This window comes from Pseudopodoces humilis, chromosome 3, assembly GCF_049639895.1.
Source record: "Pseudopodoces humilis isolate 2021_Gansu_Grassland_sample_001 chromosome 3, ASM4963989v1, whole genome shotgun sequence".
Lineage (NCBI taxonomy): Eukaryota > Metazoa > Chordata > Aves > Passeriformes > Paridae > Pseudopodoces > Pseudopodoces humilis.
In genome coordinates this window covers 84420471-84442472 of record NC_142202.1, presented here as the reverse complement: position 1 = coordinate 84442472, position 22002 = coordinate 84420471, and the positions used below count along the sequence as shown (strand labels likewise).

General features: G+C 40.5%; 1 protein-coding gene across 29 annotated transcripts in view; it reads left to right on the top strand.

Moving 5' to 3' along the window:
• The window catches only part of RIMS1 (regulating synaptic membrane exocytosis 1), a 299841-nt gene extending 293533 nt beyond the window's left edge, over window positions 1-6308 (top strand). For all 29 annotated transcript variants that reach the window (XM_088053101.1, XM_088053091.1, XM_088053111.1 and 26 more), the window contains 3 exons: window positions 2000-2101; window positions 2774-2913; window positions 3304-6308. In XM_088053101.1, the coding sequence (XP_087909227.1) occupies window positions 2000-2101; window positions 2774-2913; window positions 3304-3522 (461 nt within the window). In that variant the 3' untranslated portion in view covers window positions 3523-6308. The remainder of the gene's footprint in view (window positions 1-1999; window positions 2102-2773; window positions 2914-3303) is intronic.
• Window positions 6309-22002: the final 15694 nt, after the last annotated feature.

The following is a 22002-nucleotide window of genomic DNA, read 5'->3' as shown; positions in this document are numbered from 1 at the left end:
CTGGTGAAACAGCACTTTTCCAAGCTTAGTTCATCTAATTCAAGAAAGTGAAACTTCTGGAAAAATTTGCAATGCCCAACAATCAGTCACTGATAAAGCCAGTGCTTGTCATGAGAGACACAAAATCCTTTTCTACAACAGCTGCTGAAGGCTATCTGTGATCTTCTCTATTTTCCAGACCAGTCTGTAATTTCCTTTAGCAGCATTAGCTGTAGCTTGTTTATGAACAGACTATGAGTTATATAAGGAGTGCAAGAGTGCAGAACTGTGTAAGTATCTTTGGAAAGATTTGGGGTTGGGGTTTTTTGCTTATATATGGGCTGTAACATGACAATACTGTGACAATGGGCAATTCTTAGACATGCTTTAGGATGCTAATTGAGGAATCCCAGATCCACTACTGTAGTAATACTTCTGCTGGAAATTATAAATGGTCAATGCTTCAATACAACTGAGCTTTAGGAAGGGCTACTGAGGCACATCAGAAAAAGGAGAGAAACAGAAAGATAAAAAAATTGAAAAAGACAGTGTTACCTTTCCAACCCATAAGCAGAAGGAAAACTATCTTGAGAATGCTCTGAGGTTCCTCTAAGGCAAACCTTGCTGTATAAATCCAAATGACTGCTACTAAAGCATTCATCAACATCAAACTTATTAAATTTACATTTTTATTATTATTTTGAATGAAAATGTATTAGTGAGTTTATTTGTCCAATTAATATCTAAATGTCTTTATTGGTATGCATATAAGGGTCTACATTTCTGTTTCTTTATTTTAATCTTGTTTTGTGGCTAAAGATTTTTCTGGAGATAACTTGAGAAAAAGTTTATTTTGACTTTTTTAGAACTTTATCTACTATGGGCTCAAATTTTGGCCCCCAAAAAGCACTCCACTATGTTTTTTTAAAAAATTTTAGAAGACCTGCTCTATGGTATCCTTTCACTAGGGATGAATTGAAAATGTTTGGATTATCGCTCCCCCTTCTGGTCACCTGTTGCATGTTTTATTCTGGATATGCATTACAGAGATGTGCTCTTTTTTGTTGGAATTTTCCCTCTGAACTATTTTTTAGTGCAAAACACGGCTGTGTTTATTCAAGCAAAGTTTAATTGATAAAAAATTCTTCTTTGCTGTTCTGTCATACCTCACACACCAAGGTATAAACAGTTTTAATATGCTGTTAGGGAAACGTGAAAATCTCATGCCAAATTAATTTCAAAATGCTGTTTCTCTAAATCCAGACTGAAAATTCTATAGTTCAGGGTCATCTATTTGTGAATTTGGTTTTTTAGACAATCAGAACTTACATATCAACATATCAATAAATACAACGTGTTTTGTGAATGTAGTTCATTTATTTGCTCAAGTGTCATGTAACTGCTCATGTCATACTGTGTATTTTTAACCTAAATGGCCTATTTTAATCTATTTTAACCTAAGTTAGATTTCTAGTCAGCTGATTCCATGATATAGGAAAGCATAAAGATAAAACGTTTTGAGCATCAGCACATAGTTTACTGCCCTTGTATTTTTTTGATCTGTATCAGAACAGAGCTTGGTCTCAGAGTAAGCAGTCTCCTCTTTCTGCAGGAAATATCATTTATCAAAACTCAGGCAAGGAAACAAGTTTGACTATTTAGAAATGAAAGCAGTTTGTTTTTTTAAGATATTGTGACATTTTAATCACACCAAAAATGTGTGTGGAATATTGATAAAAACGGAAAAACTGTCACCTGTGTGCTTGGTGGAGATTTTTGAAGAAAAAAATACCTCTTTTTAGCTGGTATGAACTGCATACCAAGAGAGGGCACCATGCTCCCTAAGTATATATTGTGTAGTCCTTGTTTAAGGATGGAGAATCTAAAGGGATCATCAGGAGACACAACTGGCAAAGTAATGCCGAAGAATTATATCAAACTAGTCTTTCTCACTCTTACACCTTATCTCCTGCGCTGTGCTGCTTCTCTAAAATGTGGGCTTCTTTCTTCTCCCTCTCAGGTGACATCCAGATTGGAATGGTGGATAAAAAAGGCCAGTTAGAAGTAGAAGTCATTAGAGCCCGTGGCCTCACACAAAAACCTGGTTCCAAATCTACCCCAGGTATGGAAAAAAACTGTACACAACAATGCTTCAAGAAGGCATCCACTTGAACTAGTGTTACTGTCAGTGTCAATGATCTGCATAATGTATTTTGTAATAATATTGTATCATTTTATAAGGACATTTGTTGAAGTTCTAGTTATTTATAGAAACAACTATTAGAGGAGATTTCGAATCAATACCACGACACTGCTTATTTTAACACCTGGAACAATTCTTTTAGCTAACATTTAGAGAAAATTGTACTTTTCAAGAGCTAGAGATGAAAGAACAATTCATGTCTGTGTCATTGGAGTGGCATAGTTTTAAATATTCCTTTTGCTCTGAACTATCTCTGACCCTAAGCATTTAGAGAGACTCTGGAATAGCTGTCACTGACAGCTAATTCTTGGAAAAAGAAAATGTTTTTAAAATGACAGAAATGAAGTGTAATTGTTGTTAGTAACATCTTAGATCATTACATTCAAAGTTTATAAAAATCAAATTGATTTCTTGTGGGCTGTGTCATCTGTTTTATTAAAATAATTGTATTCAGATTATGCAACTGCAAAGATAAAATGAAAATAACATGTGTCATTTTCTTTCTACTCTGCTTCCTTTTAAGGCATTTGTCCTCCATTTCAGATGTGCACTGTAAGTCCAAACATAACATTCTTGATGTTCTGTTTGCAGCTCCATATGTCAAAGTGTATTTACTGGAAAATGGAGCATGTATAGCTAAGAAGAAGACAAGAATTGCAAGGAAGACGCTAGATCCTCTGTACCAACAGACACTGGTTTTTGAGGAAAGTCCACAGGGTAAAGTCCTTCAGGTCAGTTTCTTCTTAATCCCATTTTTAGGCTGTCATTTGGGGAATCACTTGCATGTTTACTTAAATTTAACCAGTATGTGTAAATTCATTCCAACTCACTAAGCCTTTAATTTTATAAATACCATTAAATACATCCTTGTTGCTTGTGGTTTCAGACTTGCAAAATGTCTTATTGCATTAAACGTTTCTCTGTTGTTGACTTTGCTCCTGTCCTGCCATAAGGTTTCCCCATGAAAGGGAAGCAGTCACTCACTCTTGAGAATAACATTTTCCTTATGCTAACACATATAATAGCAAGAGTGAACATACATCAGCACGGGTTTAAGTATATACTCCTTTATAAGCATGGATTTGGGGACAATCATGAACCTTAATTTTATGTTCTTCCAGGTAATAGTTTGGGGAGACTACGGCCGAATGGACCACAAATGCTTCATGGGAGTTGCCCAGATCCTTCTGGAGGAACTGGATCTGTCCAGTGTGGTAATAGGCTGGTATAAATTATTTCCACCTTCATCACTAGTGGATCCAACATTGACTCCCCTGACACGTAGGGCTTCCCAGTCATCTCTGGAAAGTTCAACTGGGCCTCCCTGCATTAGATCATAGTAGCAGGTGCTGTCTATTCAAAACATCACCCAGGATAACAGTTGGAACCAGACATTCACATGATCAAGAAACACTGTTGGAGAGAGACAATCACTTCCGTTTTTGCTTGTAGTAGTTATCCAAACATATGTCTGTCTGTTGAGAGATGGCTTAAATTGACAGAACAAAGGTGTATCACATACAGCTAATCTATTAGCAGCTATCACTGATGCTTATAATGATTAAAAAAATAAATAAAAAAAAAGAAAAAAAAAATGAAAGAAAGAAAGGAAAAAGAAAAAAGAGAGGGACCTTTTGATTCGACCTAAGTCAAAGATGACCCAAACTGGAAGCTCTCACTGTGTTAACAATGTTGTATTTTTCACATTTTGAGAGAGCCCTCAAGCAGTGTTACCTTCCTGGTGTTTCAGCAGTTTTTCTGTACTTGTCACTTCCACTAGTTTTTTGCCACATGATTATGCTAGTTTTGTAGAAGTCCTCACAATGCTAACAGAGACCCTTCCTTTCTTTTTCTAAACCAAACAAAAAAGGGCTGAAGCATATCTCTGTAAGCATTGTTAAAGTGTTCAACAGCCACAGTTACAATTCCAGTGAGTTCAAATAGTTTCTCAGTTCTGGTACTTACAAGTCATGTGGGAACCCAGAACAAATGACCAATCTATGTTACGCTCTTAAAATTAAAAATCATCACAGTGCCACTTTTTCTTTGTAAAAAGCAGATACATTTGCATTATATATATCTATAAAATAACTTTTCTGTTTATGATGTTTTGCATGGAAGAATTTTGAAGAATTCTGCAACTACTGCTGGGGACTGGTATAAAGCAGCTTTAGTCTTAATTTTGACATTGACTATGTTACTGGTAATGCAATTTTCCTCCTAGAAATGGAGAGGAAATACTTATGTTTCTGTGTATAAATGTATATTTGACTTCCCAAAATGTTGACCAGGAATGAATTGAGCATATGACACTTTCAGCTGTACCCAGGCTTCTCTGATGTGTGTCGCTTCAGACGCACCTGTCTGCCCTGGATAGAGCATGGTATGAGTTGTTCACTGTTTCACTGGAAATTCCAGTTGAAATATTCTGCACTTACTAATGTTTTTATCAAATTTTAGTTTACATTTCTTTGAGATTGATGCAAGCACAAGGCTTGATTTTTTAACGCAAGATATCTTACTTTTTGGAGAAAAAAAATCAAATTTCAATTTGCTTTTTATTCATTTGAGTTCTTCTTGGCCTTGAAATCCCTTGTGATATTCTGTAAATGTGCGAAGAACTGCAGATTCCTGCAGGTGCATTGATATGTTTCCCCTCCTTTTACAGGCCATTCAATTTTGTGATCACACAAATAGAGCAGCATGACTTGGAACTGTTCAAAGCTGCATGCACGTTTTGTAAAAAGAGATGAAAAAGGTTATTTAATAATGTATGTTAGTTCCACATAGGCCAGCTTGTATGTTGCATGTACTTGTACAGTTTGCTCGTAATTACTATACTGAAGTAACCAAGAAATCTAAGCCATCCATTTTTCTTATAGACATTTTGCAGGTTTTAGCCAGGCTAGGTCTGTGGGTCTGGTGCTAAATGTCTATAGATGGACTTTATTTTTTACCCTATGGAAAACGTGATGTAGTACGGACCAAATTCCTTCTAATAACTATTTTGGTGTAGATTCCTACTGTGGGGCTGTAACACATGTAGAAACTGTGTACACACTAGGTTTTAATTCATAGACATACTGCCTGCACCAAGTGAACTATTTATTATTACTCAACACATGGGAATTATTCTGCCCATCTTTCCATAGGGCACAGATTGGTTACTGCTCGACCTGCTGAGCAGGAAGAACTCAAGCATTGGTGCACTACTACTAGATCCTGTTTTGTCTTAGTGGCCAAAAACCAACTAGCTATAATTCGATAGTATCTTTCTATTTTGACCACTTGTCTTAACACTCCCCTGTGCTTTTAAATGAACTTCCAACTCATGTTATGTAAACATGTTTAATAAAATTTCCTTTTCATGTCCAGTGTAGTAGTTGTGCTCTCTGTATGTTCTGAGGTTCATCTGTGATTCTGCTTGCTGCAGGACTGTGTGATATGTGTTAAGGAACAGTAAAATAAGTAATTTCTATGGTTCTTTTGATTGCTGTAATAGTGTATGTTGAAATCTGGGGCCAAAAACTGAGGCCTGGTGAAAGTCATGTTTGGTTGGCTTCCTTTTCCCTGAGAAAGCAGCCAAATTGTGCTCTCATTTGTTGAAGCAGGCAAATTGAACTTTAAAAAAAAAATAAAAAATAGCCAAATTATTATCTGTTGAAATCAAATCAGATTGTTGGAGAGGAATGATTCTGTGGCTGCTTGTAAAATAGGGCAGTGTGGTGATACGAGTCAGGCACCAGGGCTTCACTTGGTGTGTACTGAGCCTTTAAGAAACGAGAACAACTACTGACTTTTGGCACTTTTCAAATCCATGAACATGCCCTTGTATTGTGATGCTGTTATGAACAATGCTTTGTAGAAATTTACCTGAGAGCAGAATTTGGCACTGAAATATTGCTAGAGAAGCAAAGATTATGTACTTCTTTTTTTATTTTTTATTTTTTTTTTTTTAGTTTTCCATGTCCCACAAATATCTGATCACAATTTAAAAGTAACATAAAGACAATATTGCCTCACTTTGAACACTTTTGTTTATTACTTTATTTAACTGAAAACATGGTTAAGATACTGAAAAAATGACTAATTAAACATGGTAAATCTCTGAACAAAAGGCATGTTATTCTGTGTGGTGGGAGTGATCTGTTTAAATACAGAATTTTTCATGCTATTGCAAAAAGCCCTCAACTTTATTAATCTCTTTACTTTGAACATTGTGTCAAATACTAGGATATCTTTTCCTTTCTGATCTTGAGAAATAAATAAAGTCCAGCATTTCTGATCTCACCCTAGTGAACAGAAAATATGGCAGCAAAAGAACATGCTAAAACATTTCATTTATGGTGTTTCTGATGAATGGGGATCATAAATGCTAAGATTTCAGGAATGAGGTAGTAAAGCGTGCTAGGTCAGATAAGTTGTGTTCTGGACTCCTTTCCCAGGGACTGCTGCCTTTTAAAAACTCATTGCTGAGTGTTGGGATTATAATACATAAATAAATCAGCTGAAGTTCCCTCTTGTTTTCCCTTAACAATGCAGTACTGCCTTGCCAAAGCAAGATGCTGAAATTTTTTTAGTTTATGCCAACACCTATTCAGAGAGTTTTTAATAGAGAATATGTCTCATGTTCCAGACTGCTATTCTTCAGGAAGTACAGCAGCACTATCACATCTGCATTTCCAGCACCCTCCTGTTGTCTGGTCTGACTGGCCTAGGCTGCTTCATCACAGCAGGTCTCCACAGAACCAAGATGCCCCTGTCCATGCTAGGCTACTGATTATGGAAGGCAAAATAATAATTCCATTTAGAACAATGCATACATTCATACAGAGGACAGTAAAACAATCCTAGATACTTTAAGAACTTGTCATGCAATGTAAACCAAAAAAATAAGATTTTCAAATTCAGCAAATATTGAAAAATAGAAATTCAAATAAATGTTGCAGTATAAACTAAAAAGATTTTTTAAAAAGTCTGTTTGTTAACTGTATTTGCAAACTCCAGAAAGAGTGTCCTCACAGAGGGAAAAATGTAGCAATATTACACTTACATGTAAGAACAAAAAAGATCTAATGCTATCAAATTCAAAGAGTGAGAGATATCTGAGAGGGAAATGTTTTCTAAACATTACTTATTCAACAAAGTCTGTTAAAGGCCAAAGCCAACAGCAGCATTATACTTGGGCTGCTGTCTGTTAAAAATTCAGCAAAAGGGAGAGCCCACAAACATCATACTCCAGAGTTAGAAAGGGATGCAGAGTGACAGATGGTCTGAGACTAAGTGAGCAACCCTTGAGTGCACAGGAATGGCAAAGCAACACCAAAAAAAAATTAATGGCAATTACAATAAAAAATAAATGCTTAAAAAACATGTATAATACTTTCTTAGGATTTTGAAGGCCTGAGAATGCAGCCCTGAAACAGATAGAGAACATCTGGATTTGGAATGAGTCCCCAGGTATCCTTCATACTGCAGGTCAGAAGGACTGGATGTCTGTTAGCAGCCAGAGGCAGCTTTTTCTAACAGGGCAGTTTTCGTGTACAGCTTGCCCACACTCCTTTTCTTTGTAGATGGTCTGACATGTTCACTGCCTGTGAGCTTAACTTTAAGCGGATGGGTGGGTATATTTAATCTCAAATTCTGCAAATTACATGAGAGTTTATTGCATCAGCTCTGATAAAGCTTCATGTATGATGTTAAAGAAGTCAGGTGCTCTGTGATGGGTAAACCAGTAAGTCAGAAAGAGGTCCCCAGAAGCAGAGCAGAAGCTAGGGGAGTATAGAGGGCGAGGAAAGAACGAACAGAAATGGTACCTCTGTTCACTGAGGGGAACCAAAAAGGGAGACCCAGAGAAAAACTTGTGGAATAATTGCTTGGCCCCTGTCTTTTTTACTCAAACTCCAAAAAGAATGGTCACTTCCTGAAGCCTTATAGATGCAGTGCACATCTTCCTGAAGGGTCAAGGGATTTGGCCCAACTTCATTGTTTTGGTATTGGAAACAGTGGGGCTTGTCAAAAACATACCATGCACTATTAGTTGACAAGGTGGTGTTAGGTCATAGGTTGGACTTGATGATCCAAAAGTCTTTTCCAACTAATTGATTCTGTGATTCTCTTTTACTTCCTGACCAGTGACTCAATAGGAGTTAACCATGACAGAAGAAGTAAGTTGATGGTACAAATAATCTTTTGAGTTGCTCTGTACCTAGTCTCAAAAGGCACATAAAGTCTGTAATTACTGGGAATAGGAAGCATCAACAAGCCTCTCAAAGGCAGCTTGAGAGTGGCTTGCTGACCTCTTTCGCTTCTTTCAACCTGGTAGGAAAAAGGCCCTGAGATTTGTGAGGCAGCTGAAGTACAGTATCTGCTGTTCTAGCAGAGTAAAAAGTAAGAAATTTTCTTATTCCTTCCTCTTGTCATTGCTTTTGCAAAACTGTGAGGCAAAGTTTTGTGTAGTTTGGTGCCTGGACTTGGCTTTCAGTTGTTCTGTTCCAGGGCTGCCAGCAGCTCACTTGATCCCCAAGCCTATTGGTGGGACAGACCAGCATTCCTAAACTACTTATATTAAAATACAAATAATGCAAGCCTTAGGCTTTTTTTATTCATCATGTACATGAAAAGACGGAGAGAAGAAACACATCGAATTTTCTTTTGTTGAAGAGCTCAAAACAGAGTTAAATTCCAGCTGCAACAGACGTCGCTGCTGTGCTATCCATATAATCTTTCAGCTCCACTATACATGTGGGCTTCTTTCTTAGATGTCTGTTATGCCATTCCTAAATCATACTTATGTAAAAAAAACCCCAAAATATAAAGGAGGAAGGGAGATGTTGCCATAGCAGACCTTAACCTTCTCTCTTTGTTTATGTGGGTATCTCCTCACCCTCCCAACACCAGCATTCATCTTAGTCTTGTTCTCCCATCATTTTTTGTGTGATACCAGCTCAGAGCTGAATCTTATTGTCTCCAAAGAATACCTGTTGGATTTGTCAACATTTATATTTTTTCAGAGAGTGAATGGAGGAAGTCAGAGGACTGTTGAATACTTCACCTCTCTGGGGCTGCTCTTCAGTTTATGCATGGCCGGTCTTGCGGCCAGTTTAATATCACTGTTTCACCCCCTCACATATCTCATGCGCACCGTGCATTTTTCTGTGCTGTAGGACATGGAACTTGGCCACTGATTTCAATGAGGCCAAACCCAAAATGCCTTTGTGACAAAAGGTGCCTGACACACACAGTGCACACAGTCTGGCAAGGCTCTTCTGGTGACAACACCCTAAGGAGAAGGCCAGCCAGCCATTCCAGCTATGCAAAGCATGGAGCTTCGTCTGCCTTTCAAGGAGGCAACGATCCGTGCAGCAACGGCAGAGGTGTCAGCCACTGTCTGCGACAGGAGGACATCGCCTGGCTCGTGGATGAGCCCCCTCATTTTTTGCCTTCACAATGCAAATGCCCTAGCAAGTAAGAGCAAAAGCCAGCATCTTCTGGAAATCCGCCGTCTTCAAGAGTGCAGCGGCAGCGCAGGGCTCTGGGCTGTAACAGCCCAGGTGGCCCTGAGGTGGCTGAGGGGCAGCGGGATGAAAAGCCGGCCGCCCAGCGCAGGCTTTGCAAGTACTGTTAGTTACGCAGAGACGTAAATCTGCTTGGGGAAACACGCTTGGAGGGAAGCGCTTGGCTGCGAACAGCAGGAAGGGTCAAAGAGCCGTGGAACACGTACTCGGGACGAGGGGCACCCCGGGCGGGAGGGCGGCAGCCCCGGCGCCTCACGGCCGGCCGGCCCCGCCCGCCGCTCCGCCCGGGGCCGCCGGGGGGCGCCGCAGCACCGCGGGCAGCGCCGCGCGGGGCCGGGCCCGGGCCGCCCCTCGCCCCTGCGCGGGCCCCGGCGGGAATGCGGCAGCGGGCGTCAGCCTTTGTCAGGCGCTTTTTCTGGGAGAGAAAAATGGAAAAAAAGCAGCTGTATTTTTCTTCCTCAAGTGTCGAATGTTCCCTGCGTGTGCAGTGAAACCGGGTGTGTGATCACTGGCTGTGCCTGTCTGCTGGTTACACGTAAGAGCTCGCAAGCAGTCGAAAGTTCTGAAGGGGAATTCATAAAGCATACAAAGAAATAATGGTTACATTTAACAGTTCACCCTGTTCTCTGATTCAGTAGTGATTATGAACTCACTTAAATCAATGTAGTTCCTCTAAGGAGTGTTTAAAAAACACATTTTCCCCCAGTCCTGCATTATTAGCAGTGGCTGCTCTGACAGATTAATGTCAGGCTACTGTGTCGTTCGGCGACAAGGCTCATTTTGTTTTCCAAGTGCTGCTTTTATTGTTAGACTGTGCTGTACCCTTGCTACACCTTCGAAACTTTCCGATTACACTGCAAGTCAGATACCTCAGGAGAATTTCCTGCGACCAGGGAAACTTCAGTTATAACCTCTTTAAGGAGAAAAAAAAAGATATTACTGCTGACAACCAAAATGGTTTGAAAACTCAGGTACTTCTTATCCAGCCACTATCTCAGAAAGCAGTGTCAACAAGGGCATAAACCCAAAGATTTTGCTCAGTCAAAGGGGACAAAAAAGCAGGCTGGATTTGGGGAACTAAGGTCTAGTTTGAGCTGAGATGTCTAAAAGCACCCAGCACCATGAAGGACCTAAAGCAGGGAACTGCACAGGACTGATTTGTGTAGTGCCATATAGCTTAGTGTGGCCTTTAAGTTGCCAAATCAATGGATTAAAGTCTACATGCCTTCAGCTCACCAACATCCTCAAACAGTAAAAAAATAAATTCTGGGATTTGAGCTCAGGCTGATCTGGCACAGAGAACCTTACAGTTCAGCTGGAGGCCATCAGACAGTGCAAATGTGCAAGGGCTGAGCCCTAAGGCCCATGCTAGAGCTTTTCTACACAGCTCTCAGTCAGGTAACAACACAGGACCCTGGCTTAGGACGCTAACCCAGCTGTTGGGAATCTAAAAAGGGAGCACAGCCAAAAGAATGATGCATATCTTGGTATAAAACTGAGAGTGAACAGGGGACAACATGCTTTGCTATCCCCCTGCTTGTTTAGCTTCAGCAGTGGTGTTCTCTTAGATGGCTATGAGAGAAGTGCTTACTTGTTATAAGTGCTTACTTTTTATACTTTGGAAGATCCCAGTCATAAAAGTGTGCAATTGTAAAACCTATCAGTTCTCAAATTAGCTGGCATGACAGGGTGGCTGGACTTGGTGTCAGCATCGCACTAGGTCATAGAACAAAACTTCATACACTTAACCCTGCATTTCCATCTTCTTGAAGTTCCCCTCTCCTGTGTAAGATATGGGAGGTCAACAGAAAGTGTCTTTGGAATTTTCCCCCCAAGCTTCAGGAAAAGAGGCAATTCCAGGGGACATGGCTGGTGTATCCTTATGTCCTGGCAATGCTTGGTTGCTAGAAAAGCTTCTCTAGTTAGTGATTGGCACAGCTTACAGCAGCCTTCAACCTGCTATAACATGCTCTGAAGTGAGGACAGCTGCAGGCAACACTTACTTCTTTTGAACTATGCTCCAGTCTGATGTGCACATGCTGCCCTTCAGCAAGCTATCACAATTGCAGGCAGAGAAGGGAGGGCCTTGCCTGCAAGCTAGAGCCTCCAGTTGTGAAGTTCTCTTACTTCCTTGTGAATGGGGCTGGTGAAAGCCTGCCGAGTTGGCTTCACCTGGGTATCTGAGCAAGATTCAGCAGGACTTGTTCACAAAAGTTGACACCAGACCAAGCCCTTCAGATGCACATTCCTAAGCCCACTCCTCCCCTTTAGGGTATTTTATGCCAGCCACTCCCAGGTTTCCCCCTCACCTTAATTAGCTTTTTGTAGGGATCAGCTCTGTGTGTGTGTGCATGCTAATGCTAGGAAGGGCTGTCAATGTAGCTTTGCAGCCCAATCTCTTCTATGAGCCTATGGCTTTAGGGTGCAAGCTTTTTTTTCCCAGTGCTTAAATGCAACACGTGGATATTAGGCAAGGGCAAGAATTTTCTTTTGCACACAAAACAAGGAAATGTATTCTGCCTCACCACAGCTGCTGGAACCACAGCTGAACTGCTGAACCAGATGCACTTGCTAGCCTCTGCCCCTTCCCTCCTTGCTTTTCCTCCTCTGTAGAGTCTCTAGACAGCAGTCCCAGAGTGGGGACTGCAGAGTCTCTCTCTCTCTCTCTCTCTCTCTCTCATAAGGTGGATAGAGGAGCCCTTGGTAAGTGAGCTGCAGCCACGAGCAGAGCACTAGAGTTGAGAGCTGGCATGACCCCAGGGGAGTACTGAACCAAATGATGTTACAAGGCAATTTGAGGAAACACCTCTTTGGACGTACACTAATAGGCTGGAGTTAATGGTCCTTGCCTTGCAGCCCTTGTAAAGTCCCACTGGAAACTGGCTACGGTAAGAGGGACTAGGAGAACAAGAGACACAAATTGTTAGCTCCTGGCATGATTCAGAAGTATCTGTCCACATTACTGGTGTGAGTCAGAGCCTAAAAAGATCTTTGTGATCTGTGAAGATAACCCAAAGAATCCCAACACTTGAGAAATAATTTCAGACATTAAATTGGTCTTGTCTCCAGATCTGAGCTAATTTTTGGCGGATGCAGAATTCCCTGGATGAAGGTTAAATAGAGTGGCTGAACTTACCTTGCCATTGGCTTTCTTGTTGGTTGGTTTGGTTTAGTTTTGGGTTTTTTAAATGCTTTTGTGGTGGGTTTTTTGTATCTTTTCATGTTTCAAAAGGATTGAAAAGAAGTGGAAACGCTAACGGGTATTTTGGCTTGTTCTGCTGTGTAGAGGTTTTCTGTGCCAGTTACCTAGGAAACTGCTGTAGGATTGAATTTGGATGGATGTGTTGTCAACTGCAAGTGAATACAGTGGCTTTTCAAGAGGTGGGGAAGAGTGTAAAATGCACAGAAAATATAAATGCCTGTAATGTGATTTCTGGGTAAGATGGTGGTCCTCTCATTTTGACTGGCATTTTGTGGGCACCCTGACAGCTGTACAGAGGGATAGCAGATGGAGTGCATGGCCATGCCTTGGCACCTGAGCTTCAGGTTAGCATTCATCTAAATGTCAAACCATGACTGCAAAAAATAGTACTAAGGCTGCTATTAAGCATTTTGCCCATTTTATTACAACAAAGTTATGATGATCCAAAGAAGTTACAGCCTTTCTAGACATTTGGACTGCAGCACTGCACAAGCATTTGCAAAAAAAAAAAAAAAATTAAAAAAAAAACAATAAAAGGCATTTTATTTGAGATTGAGATACGTCTAAAGGCTTATGAAATGAACAAAAATGTGACTGCAGAGCTTTTCCTGGAAATCGTCAAAAATTGGTCTTTTTTTAATACAGCAGCAAAACTATGAAAAAGCAAATAAGTGCTTCTAAGTGGAATAAGGAATTCTACTGATGTCCGTCAGTTCTGCCATGATGGCTAAATCTGCAAGTGGTTACTTATCTCACAGGAGCCACAACTTAGAATGGTCCATGGCTGAAAAAAAACATAGCAAAACAGTGGGGATTACTTAGTTAAAATAGCACTCCCACAATTTCTCCTATTCCCTCCCCCATTCCAAAACACATACAGGATTAACATTTGGGTTTACACTGAACACCAATTTCCATGTATTTCTCCTACAAAGTGCACTTCAAATGGCAAATGCAAACTCCTAGTAGTTTATTCATGTTATGACAGGTGTCACCAGTTGGCAAAGCTACATGTAATCTTCAAAGGTTTGGTTGCTTCCCCCGCCCCCAAGCAGGTGAGCAAGTTTCCAGCCTGTAAAAGACAGGTTGTGCTGCTTGTTTTGGGTTTGGCAAGTGCACCAGGTAAGAAGAAGCATTGCCCTTATTCGTCTAGCTTAAGATCTGAGGCAGAACCTGCTTCAGAGCCACTTTCAAGGCCAGCTTGTCCCGACTCCCTGCAGCTGTTCACCCACCAGTATGTTTACATCCCCTGCATTTCTCTCTGCAGATGCTTCTCTCTCCTCCCAGGGGTCTAAAATGAATGCTGAATTTACCAGTTCTAACTTCTGCTCTGACTCTCGGAGTGAGTGAGTACTACTGAGGCTCTACTTTCAGAGCAGGATCAGTCCCTTGGAGCTGAGGGTCAGATGATGGTCCCACCAGACATTTGGTCAGCTTGTATTGTGCTGGCACATGTATGTGACTAAGACAGAGCACCCTGTGGGCAAACCTGGACTCTGCCCCTGCCTGCATTGCTTAGCAGGAGGCCAGGCTGCATGGGCCCAGCTGCTGCTGCTGCTGAACTGCGGATAGACTCCAGAGTCAAAAAGAAGCTGTGGTATCTCTGATGTCTTCTCTGATGCTTATAAAAAATAGACACCCCTGATCACTATTTCTTCAACCATACTTTAACAATATTTACATTGGAGATTACCCAGAATCTATAAAATGGCATGCTGATGGGCCTGGAGGTTGCTCCAGTTCACTCTGTTGCATCCAAGCTTTCCCTCTGGCCTCTGTCTTTGGACATAGGCTGAAGTGACATGCAGAGCTGGACTCCCTTCCTCCCTGCTGAAGCAGATGTGCACAAAGACCTAAGCAGACTTCTCTATTTCAGGCCCATCTGTAACCTGCATAATGAATAATGTACAATGAATTTGTGGTCTACATGTTTATTAAGTGACTCAGTATTTCCAGTGGAGATTTCATGCTCATGTTTTACTCACATCTTAAAACCCACTCACTCTTTTATTATCCCCAACAGCAGTAGGTGATAATAAATTATACAGCTGCAGATGACAGTAACTATATCAACAAACAAATTGTATCAATTTTCAGTGTGAGTTTAAAGCTTCGTTTACTGGTTGTGCAAACTCTGAAAAAGGAATTTGGGAATGCTGCTGCTGTTATTAAATGTTCTAACCGGGCCTTAATCCAAACCTTCCATAAGGCGTCTCTAAAGAAGATTTTTGCCTACTGTGTACCACTGCTTTTACATGCGAGATTAGGGATTTATATATGTAAGAGCAGAGAGAGAAATGTAACTAACAGAACAGTGACAGCTCTGTTTGTTACTCCGTGGAAGGGCTGAAAGGCTGCAGTGGTGGATTTCAGAGCTAATCCCCCTCTACTGCATAGGTAGAAACACATTTGTACTTTCCGAAAAACGAAGGCTTGTAGAAAAGCGTCAATCAATCAACAGTGCAGCTACATTCTGTGTATTGAAGCAAGCTCACATGCTCTCTAAATTACTCTGGATCCTATTTTAAGCTTAATAAGCTACTCAGTAATTTGTATGGCTGTGGAAAGATGTGAGCCTATGCCACAGCAGCCGTTTTGAAACAGCTGACAGACCTGTGGTGAGGGATTGACTTTTTGGGAAAGTAGTTGTAGCTGTATTTGGAAAGTTACAGTATTCATTCAAAAAGGAACAGAGGCTGTTTGTTGAGAAACTCGTATCTATGTGATAATGGTACACTTCAATCACAGGAAAGAATGCTTGGTCAAATATAAGTGCAGCTCACTATGGCACATGGTATATCCTTGTTTCAATTGAAAACTTTCCATTTTCAGTTTTTTATAATCATAGGCTATGTGGGAAAATAGGCCTGGATCCGTGTCACACACCTGAGTGATCCTTACCACCTATGTGCTGGATGGAGCATGCAGGTGATGAGACAATAAATATGACTGAGACTCTCAGTGAGAGGAGACCATCCTGCAGGCTCTGATTTCTCCACATAATCATCCTGATCCTTGTGGGTCTGGGACAGGCTGAAGCGACTCAGAGCTGACTAAGCTGCTGCATGACTAAGCCTTCTGGACCTCACCAAACTCAATAACTAATACTTTTAACTGAGCTGCTGATCACCGTCCTGACATGCCAGCTGGGTTTTGCATGTTTCATTGCCCATAAATATGGTTACGGCTGTCATGAACCTTTTCTGTCTGCTCCTTTTGCAGCTGTTCCCAGGGGTTGAGAAGGAGCCCTCTGCCAGTGGAGCTGAGGAGGTTTCAGCTCAGAAAACTCTTGGAAAAGGGCCCTCGGAGAGACTGAACTTAATCCCCTCCCTTTAATTGCTGTTGGGACACAGCGAAAGTACATATTTGCAATTAAGGTTGGCTGTTAAAGTGTTCTTGGAGCTTGACACCATTAACTTTGACACTGAGAACTTGAGGCCAGACCTTAGAGCATTTCCTCCTGCAACATGACCAATGTTTGCATGATTAAGTAAGACCAATTACAGATATAAGTCAGTTCTTGTTAATCTGATGTTTCTTATCATGTCCTATACATTCATCTCCATGTTTTTAAAACATCTGTCATTGCCCACTGCACTGGCAGTGCCCAGTGATTGCTCCCACAGCCAACAATCCTGCCTTAGACCAGTTCCGTGTTCCTCTTGCTTCCCAATGTCTTCAGCTGAGGAGCAGAGGTCTTGCCCCCCTCTCCAGCAAGAACAGTCTCAGAGGAGATTGCTTTATGATTAATTTACGTGTCCTTGAATTGGGGGAGGATGGGGTATTTATAGCCAAGCCTAGACTAATTTACTTCTTTTCCTTATATCTGATTCTCTTATGGTATGAAACTTAAGCAGTTCACATTTAAGTGAACTACTCTACATTTGAATAAATTGCCTTACATTGTATTAAAATCCAGAAAGAATAGAGTAATATGTTCACCTGAATTTCATAACCATATCTCCTTTAGGAACCAAATACACAAAGAAGGGGAACTGTTACAATTGCAGGTGTAATTTTAAATAAGCTTTTTTTTTTGCCACCCTGTGTTTTTGGTCATATCTTCCCTTCAGTTTATATGTCCTTTATATCAGACCTTTTTCTTTCTGACAGGCTCCTCATTTGATCTGTCTCTTCTTCAGATTTTGGATGCAGGAGAAGTGCTCAGAGGTCTGGAAAGTTACTCTTCCCTATTACAATAATGATATGTAAATATATGTAACATCCTGAACCTCTTCTGTAAATAGAGCTGGGCATGTTGCCCTTACCTTCCAAGGCTGCTGTTACTAAAACATCTCACACAAATGTACACTTTGTTTGCACAGAAATGGCCTCCCTCATTTGCTTTTGGGTGGAAATGGGCCAGACTGGTGCTAAGTACATAAAACCTGGTGAGACCACACTACCAAAACTAGCTGACAAAACAACTGAGAGAGCATCTTTGGAAGTATGCCTTTACTAGTAGGAAAACAGGTATCTTCTTAATCTAGGTTCACTAACCTGTTTTCAAAGAGTTGAGAATAGCAGGTTGTTCGGTTTTAACTTGGGTCAGCAGCTCAAATTCAAATGTTGTTGTGAACCTGATACTTTAACCTGGCCAAAAATGCTCAGTGCTCTGAGGAAGCAGGGGAGGTTCTGCAGGAGGGAATTATGATTATAGGCTGCAGTGTGCTGCCACAGGGTCTTAGTGAAGCAGAGCACTGCAAATGTCTTCCAGCTGGATCTGTGGCCATGCTGCCCCACCCTGCTGCGACAGCCTGGGAGCAGAGCTCAAACGTCCCCTTGGACAGGTAACAGGCAGAGTGGCTGACTCTGGGGAACCATGCTCCTGTCTTGAAGTCAGCTAGCAAAGAGCAAAGCAGCCCATGAGCCAGATTGGGCTGATGTGTTACACCCCCAGCCGGGCTAACTTCATTCTTTAAACCAGGTAGCTTAACTCTCTTTACTACTAGGAGTAAACTCTCTTTACTACAACAGTGAAGGCAACAAGCGCTGATGTGTTACACCCCCAGCCGGGCTAACTTCATTCTTTAAACCAGGTAGCTTAACTCTCTTTACTACTAGGAGTAAACTCTCTTTACTACAACAGTGAAGGCAACAAGCTTTGATATATCCATCCCTGTGGTAGGAACTGCTGTGAAACCTCACAGGACACAGCCCATCTGAGCTGGGAAGAACATCTGTGGGGGCTCAGAAACGCTCAGTGTCACTCTTTCTAGAGAAGTGGTAACATACCCATTGGGTAATGGGGAAGTGCTTTTTGGAACTTCACCCTAAACTCTCTTGGAGTCCAGTTTTTGTTTGAATAGTATTTCTCCTCTTGCTTCTTTGACAGCTTTAAAATGCAAATATGGAATTTAAAGTGGTTCAGATATGGAGCTGAGAAAATTATCTTTCTTTGGAGTAAAATTTAAGGTACTCATTTAACTGCATTTACTTAAATAACAGCTGCATTTTGTCAACTGATTCTATTTATCAACCTCCATCTGAATTATTAGGAAATTAGGCATAAAATACCTAACTTACTTAATCCTTGTCTAGTTGGTCAAGCTCTGAGCAGGCAGGTTGGTAGAACCTCTGGCAAGCTGGCCTGTGATAAATTCACCTGTGCCTGCTCTATAACAAAAGCGCTCAGATCCCTCATAAAATAAAAAGGGTTAAAAAGATAATGGACTTCAAAATTAAGAGAGTGGAGATGTACTGTACTGCCAACAAAGACTAAAGTATGGCCATGCCACAGCAACACGCTTTAATCTTAACATACAAGGTCAAAATCAAAACATTAGCCCCACCGCTGTACATCTTTTACTAGGAAAGTTTCCATTTCCTTCTTGACAAGTACAAATGTCTGTAACTAGCACTGGGAGTATGTGCCTTTTTTCAAGCCAACACTGTTTGTAAAAATTTCTTTAAAAAAACTAAACCAGGAGTTAACCCGTTATTAACTTGAATTGGCAGAATCTGGATTCAAATAACTTCTTTATCACATTGCTTTCTCAAAATGATTTTTTTTTTTAGCAATTTACATTTAAGTGACATGTTTCCTGACTTCTGTGGCATATTTTGCATGTAGTTTTGCCTAATTGGTACTTCAGTGTGCAAGCAAATATTTATTTTCTTCTACATTCATCCATCTTCAGGAAAACCTGGTTTTACAGCCAAGGTTTTTCGGACATAAGTACTCTATTTCATTGTAATAAGATCATGCTAGTGCCAAGATGTATCAATTGCCTGAAAATATTAGTGTGTAAAGGGTTTGATTTTCTTTCTTTCCTATAATTAAATACTCTGCAGGTGGAGTTAAAGATTTATTTAGAATAACTGATTTTTTTTCCTTCATCTTTCTCAGTGTTTTTTTTTCCCCATTTTGAAGTTTTGTGCCTATTTTGCTTTCCTGTTTTTTTTTAACTACCTGGAGGCCACGGAAACCTTATTCAGTTGTGGGTCATCCACTCAGGAATGTTAGATAAAAATTTCTGTGAATGCTGCTATAGAGCTGATATTATTTTAAAATATTTTTTTGAAGCTTGTGGTAACAGGTTTCAAATAAATCTGGAATGAAGATAAATAAAAATATTTTTGTGGATTTTTTTTTTCATTAGATGGCTAACTTCAAAGAGGATAATTTCATCAAGTATTTTGATGAAGTAGTTCTTGTTTTCTGAGTAGCAGGACTGTGCACATCCCAGGATGTGCTAAGAGATGGGTTGTCCTGGGAGTGGGGCACACTGTGTTTTTTCTGCGAGGCCCAGTAGCTTTGGTAATAGATGACAGTAATCTCAGGAAACTACCAAGGCAAAAGACCTATGGCTCTGACGTTGCCATTGAATAGAAGGAGATTGTTTAATTTCCAAACTGGCTTATTGTCAAATGTGCCATTTTGTCTTCATAAATTTTGGGAAGAATCTAGAGAATGTTGCCAAGAGCAACCACTACATCTTGAGGTATTGGAAACAAAATACAAGAAGAAAATAGAAAAGTTATTCCTTAAAAGAGATTACTGTACTGCATTTCAGTGCCTTGTAAATAAGCACATTACAGCTATCCCTCAGCAGGTAAATGCCCTGGAGCATTAAATGTCAACTAAAGTTAAACTACACACTCAGTGCCCCCTCCAATATCAGTCTGTGCTAACACTGTTAAGGGGCTGGCAGTGTCAACAGAGCACAGCCCACTTTGCTCCTTCTCCTGTAGTCCATCAGACAGTGGAGGGAATTTCCTGACATTTGCAATGCTCTTCCCAAAGTGATAATATATTTCCTTTTGATCAACTCCCCTCTTGGGCCATGCAGCTGGCATTGGGTAGGGATGGGTGAGTGGAGGCTCCTGTAATCATGGCTCACTAACATATTCTACAAATGTCATCACTTGGGTCAAATGTAGCTGGGAGTCCCTGACACAAAAGGTGGAGATCTGTGATTTGATCTGCAGTCCTGTGTAACTGGTGTAAATTTCACTGAGGACCTGAAAGATCATAAAATATGGAGGAAAACTCAATGTACACATTGACGTGGGAGAGAAGGATGAAGGGTCATCCAGAAAAGAATTCAAAAATTCCAACTGATACTGTTCTCTGTCCATTCAGCTGACCCCTGTAGCTTTCTGAGTCAGTAAGAGCAATGCAAAAGAGAGGCATGTAGCACAGTGCTGTCAAGTATTTTGATGAATGACCTTTAGCGGGGATGAAAGACTGAGTGATGGCTCCTACCCAGTATTATGACTGGACCCTCCTGATTCTCCTTCCAAATGACAAATGACTGTCTATTGAGAAATCAATTTTAACTCACTTTCAAACTCTGCTACATTTGGGATTCTTTGGCTCTATGTTTTACTCTTCAGGCTCATCCCTATTAAAAAATATTCCAGAATTATTTTCCCATACTTAGACAGCTATATGAGCTGATGCTTCCAGACTCTCTCCCCAGAGCAAGTTCTCTGAATTCATACAGTTCAAGTGACCTTTCCGGTTCCCAGCAATGACTAAGATTCCCAGCAGTAGTACAAGATTTGTGATTGGATACACATCCGTACATGAATACATATTTATTATACACAGATCTATGCATATACTACACACAGGCACACACACAGAATATGTATGTGCGTATGTATAAAAATACTGCCTGGAATTTCAGCTCTCATGTTCCTAAGCTCTGTGTCTATATAAGTTATGGAAATTCTGGCAAAACTCAGAAAGTGACAAGCATATTTTATATTCACACAGCTCATCTGTTGAAGCCTGATTTTAAGAGGCCCTAGCTATTTAAACACTTACTGTAAAACGAATGAGTAAATGGGTTTCTGGATTAGGATTTTAGGTTGTAAATTTTTAGAGATTGGGACTGCTTGACTGATTTTATACACAGGCAATAGATTTTGGTCCCTAGGAGCTGTTTCTGAAGGACTAAGTATAACCATTCCAAGAACTGAGGAAATGTACTGAAAATTGATGTACTATTTGGTTTCCAGTTTAATTTGGTGAAATTTTCCAGAGAGCTCTTCAAATAATAAAATAAATAGCAAATAGCTTTTTAAAAAATAGTAATTCTCATTTGATAGGCTTCTGACAACTTCTTGAAATAAACCATCCAGTGTCGCAGGGCAGAGAAAACTATAGGCTCTGTTACAGATTCAATTATTACTGCATTTTTTTTAACAGGCTGCTCAGTGGCAAGAAATATTTCAAGACAAAACCCCATCCAATCTAGCCAATACAATCTTCCTCAAATTGTTGATAACATTTGATTACTCTCTTTTCTCTTGGGTGAATGAGGAGCTCTAAGGGGTCTTTCAGCATTTGCCTGTGGTTAGATAAACACTTGGGATGCTGTTCAGTTCAAGAATGGCAAGCCTGAAGTTGAATGCCTTTAAATCTATAGGTCTTTAAGCTCTAGGCATAACAGAGAAGGCAGGTCAATGGAGTCAGTGGAGCCTAAAGCTCACCAGCCATGGGAGGTGAAATCCCGATGCCTAGGGAGTTTGGGTCAGTAGAGGTACCACAGACACCCAGCAGCTTCATAAGGCTGGCAGATCTGATGTGGGATGCATGATAGGCCACATGGCATATCCCACTGTGCTTAAAACAACATAAATGAAGTCCA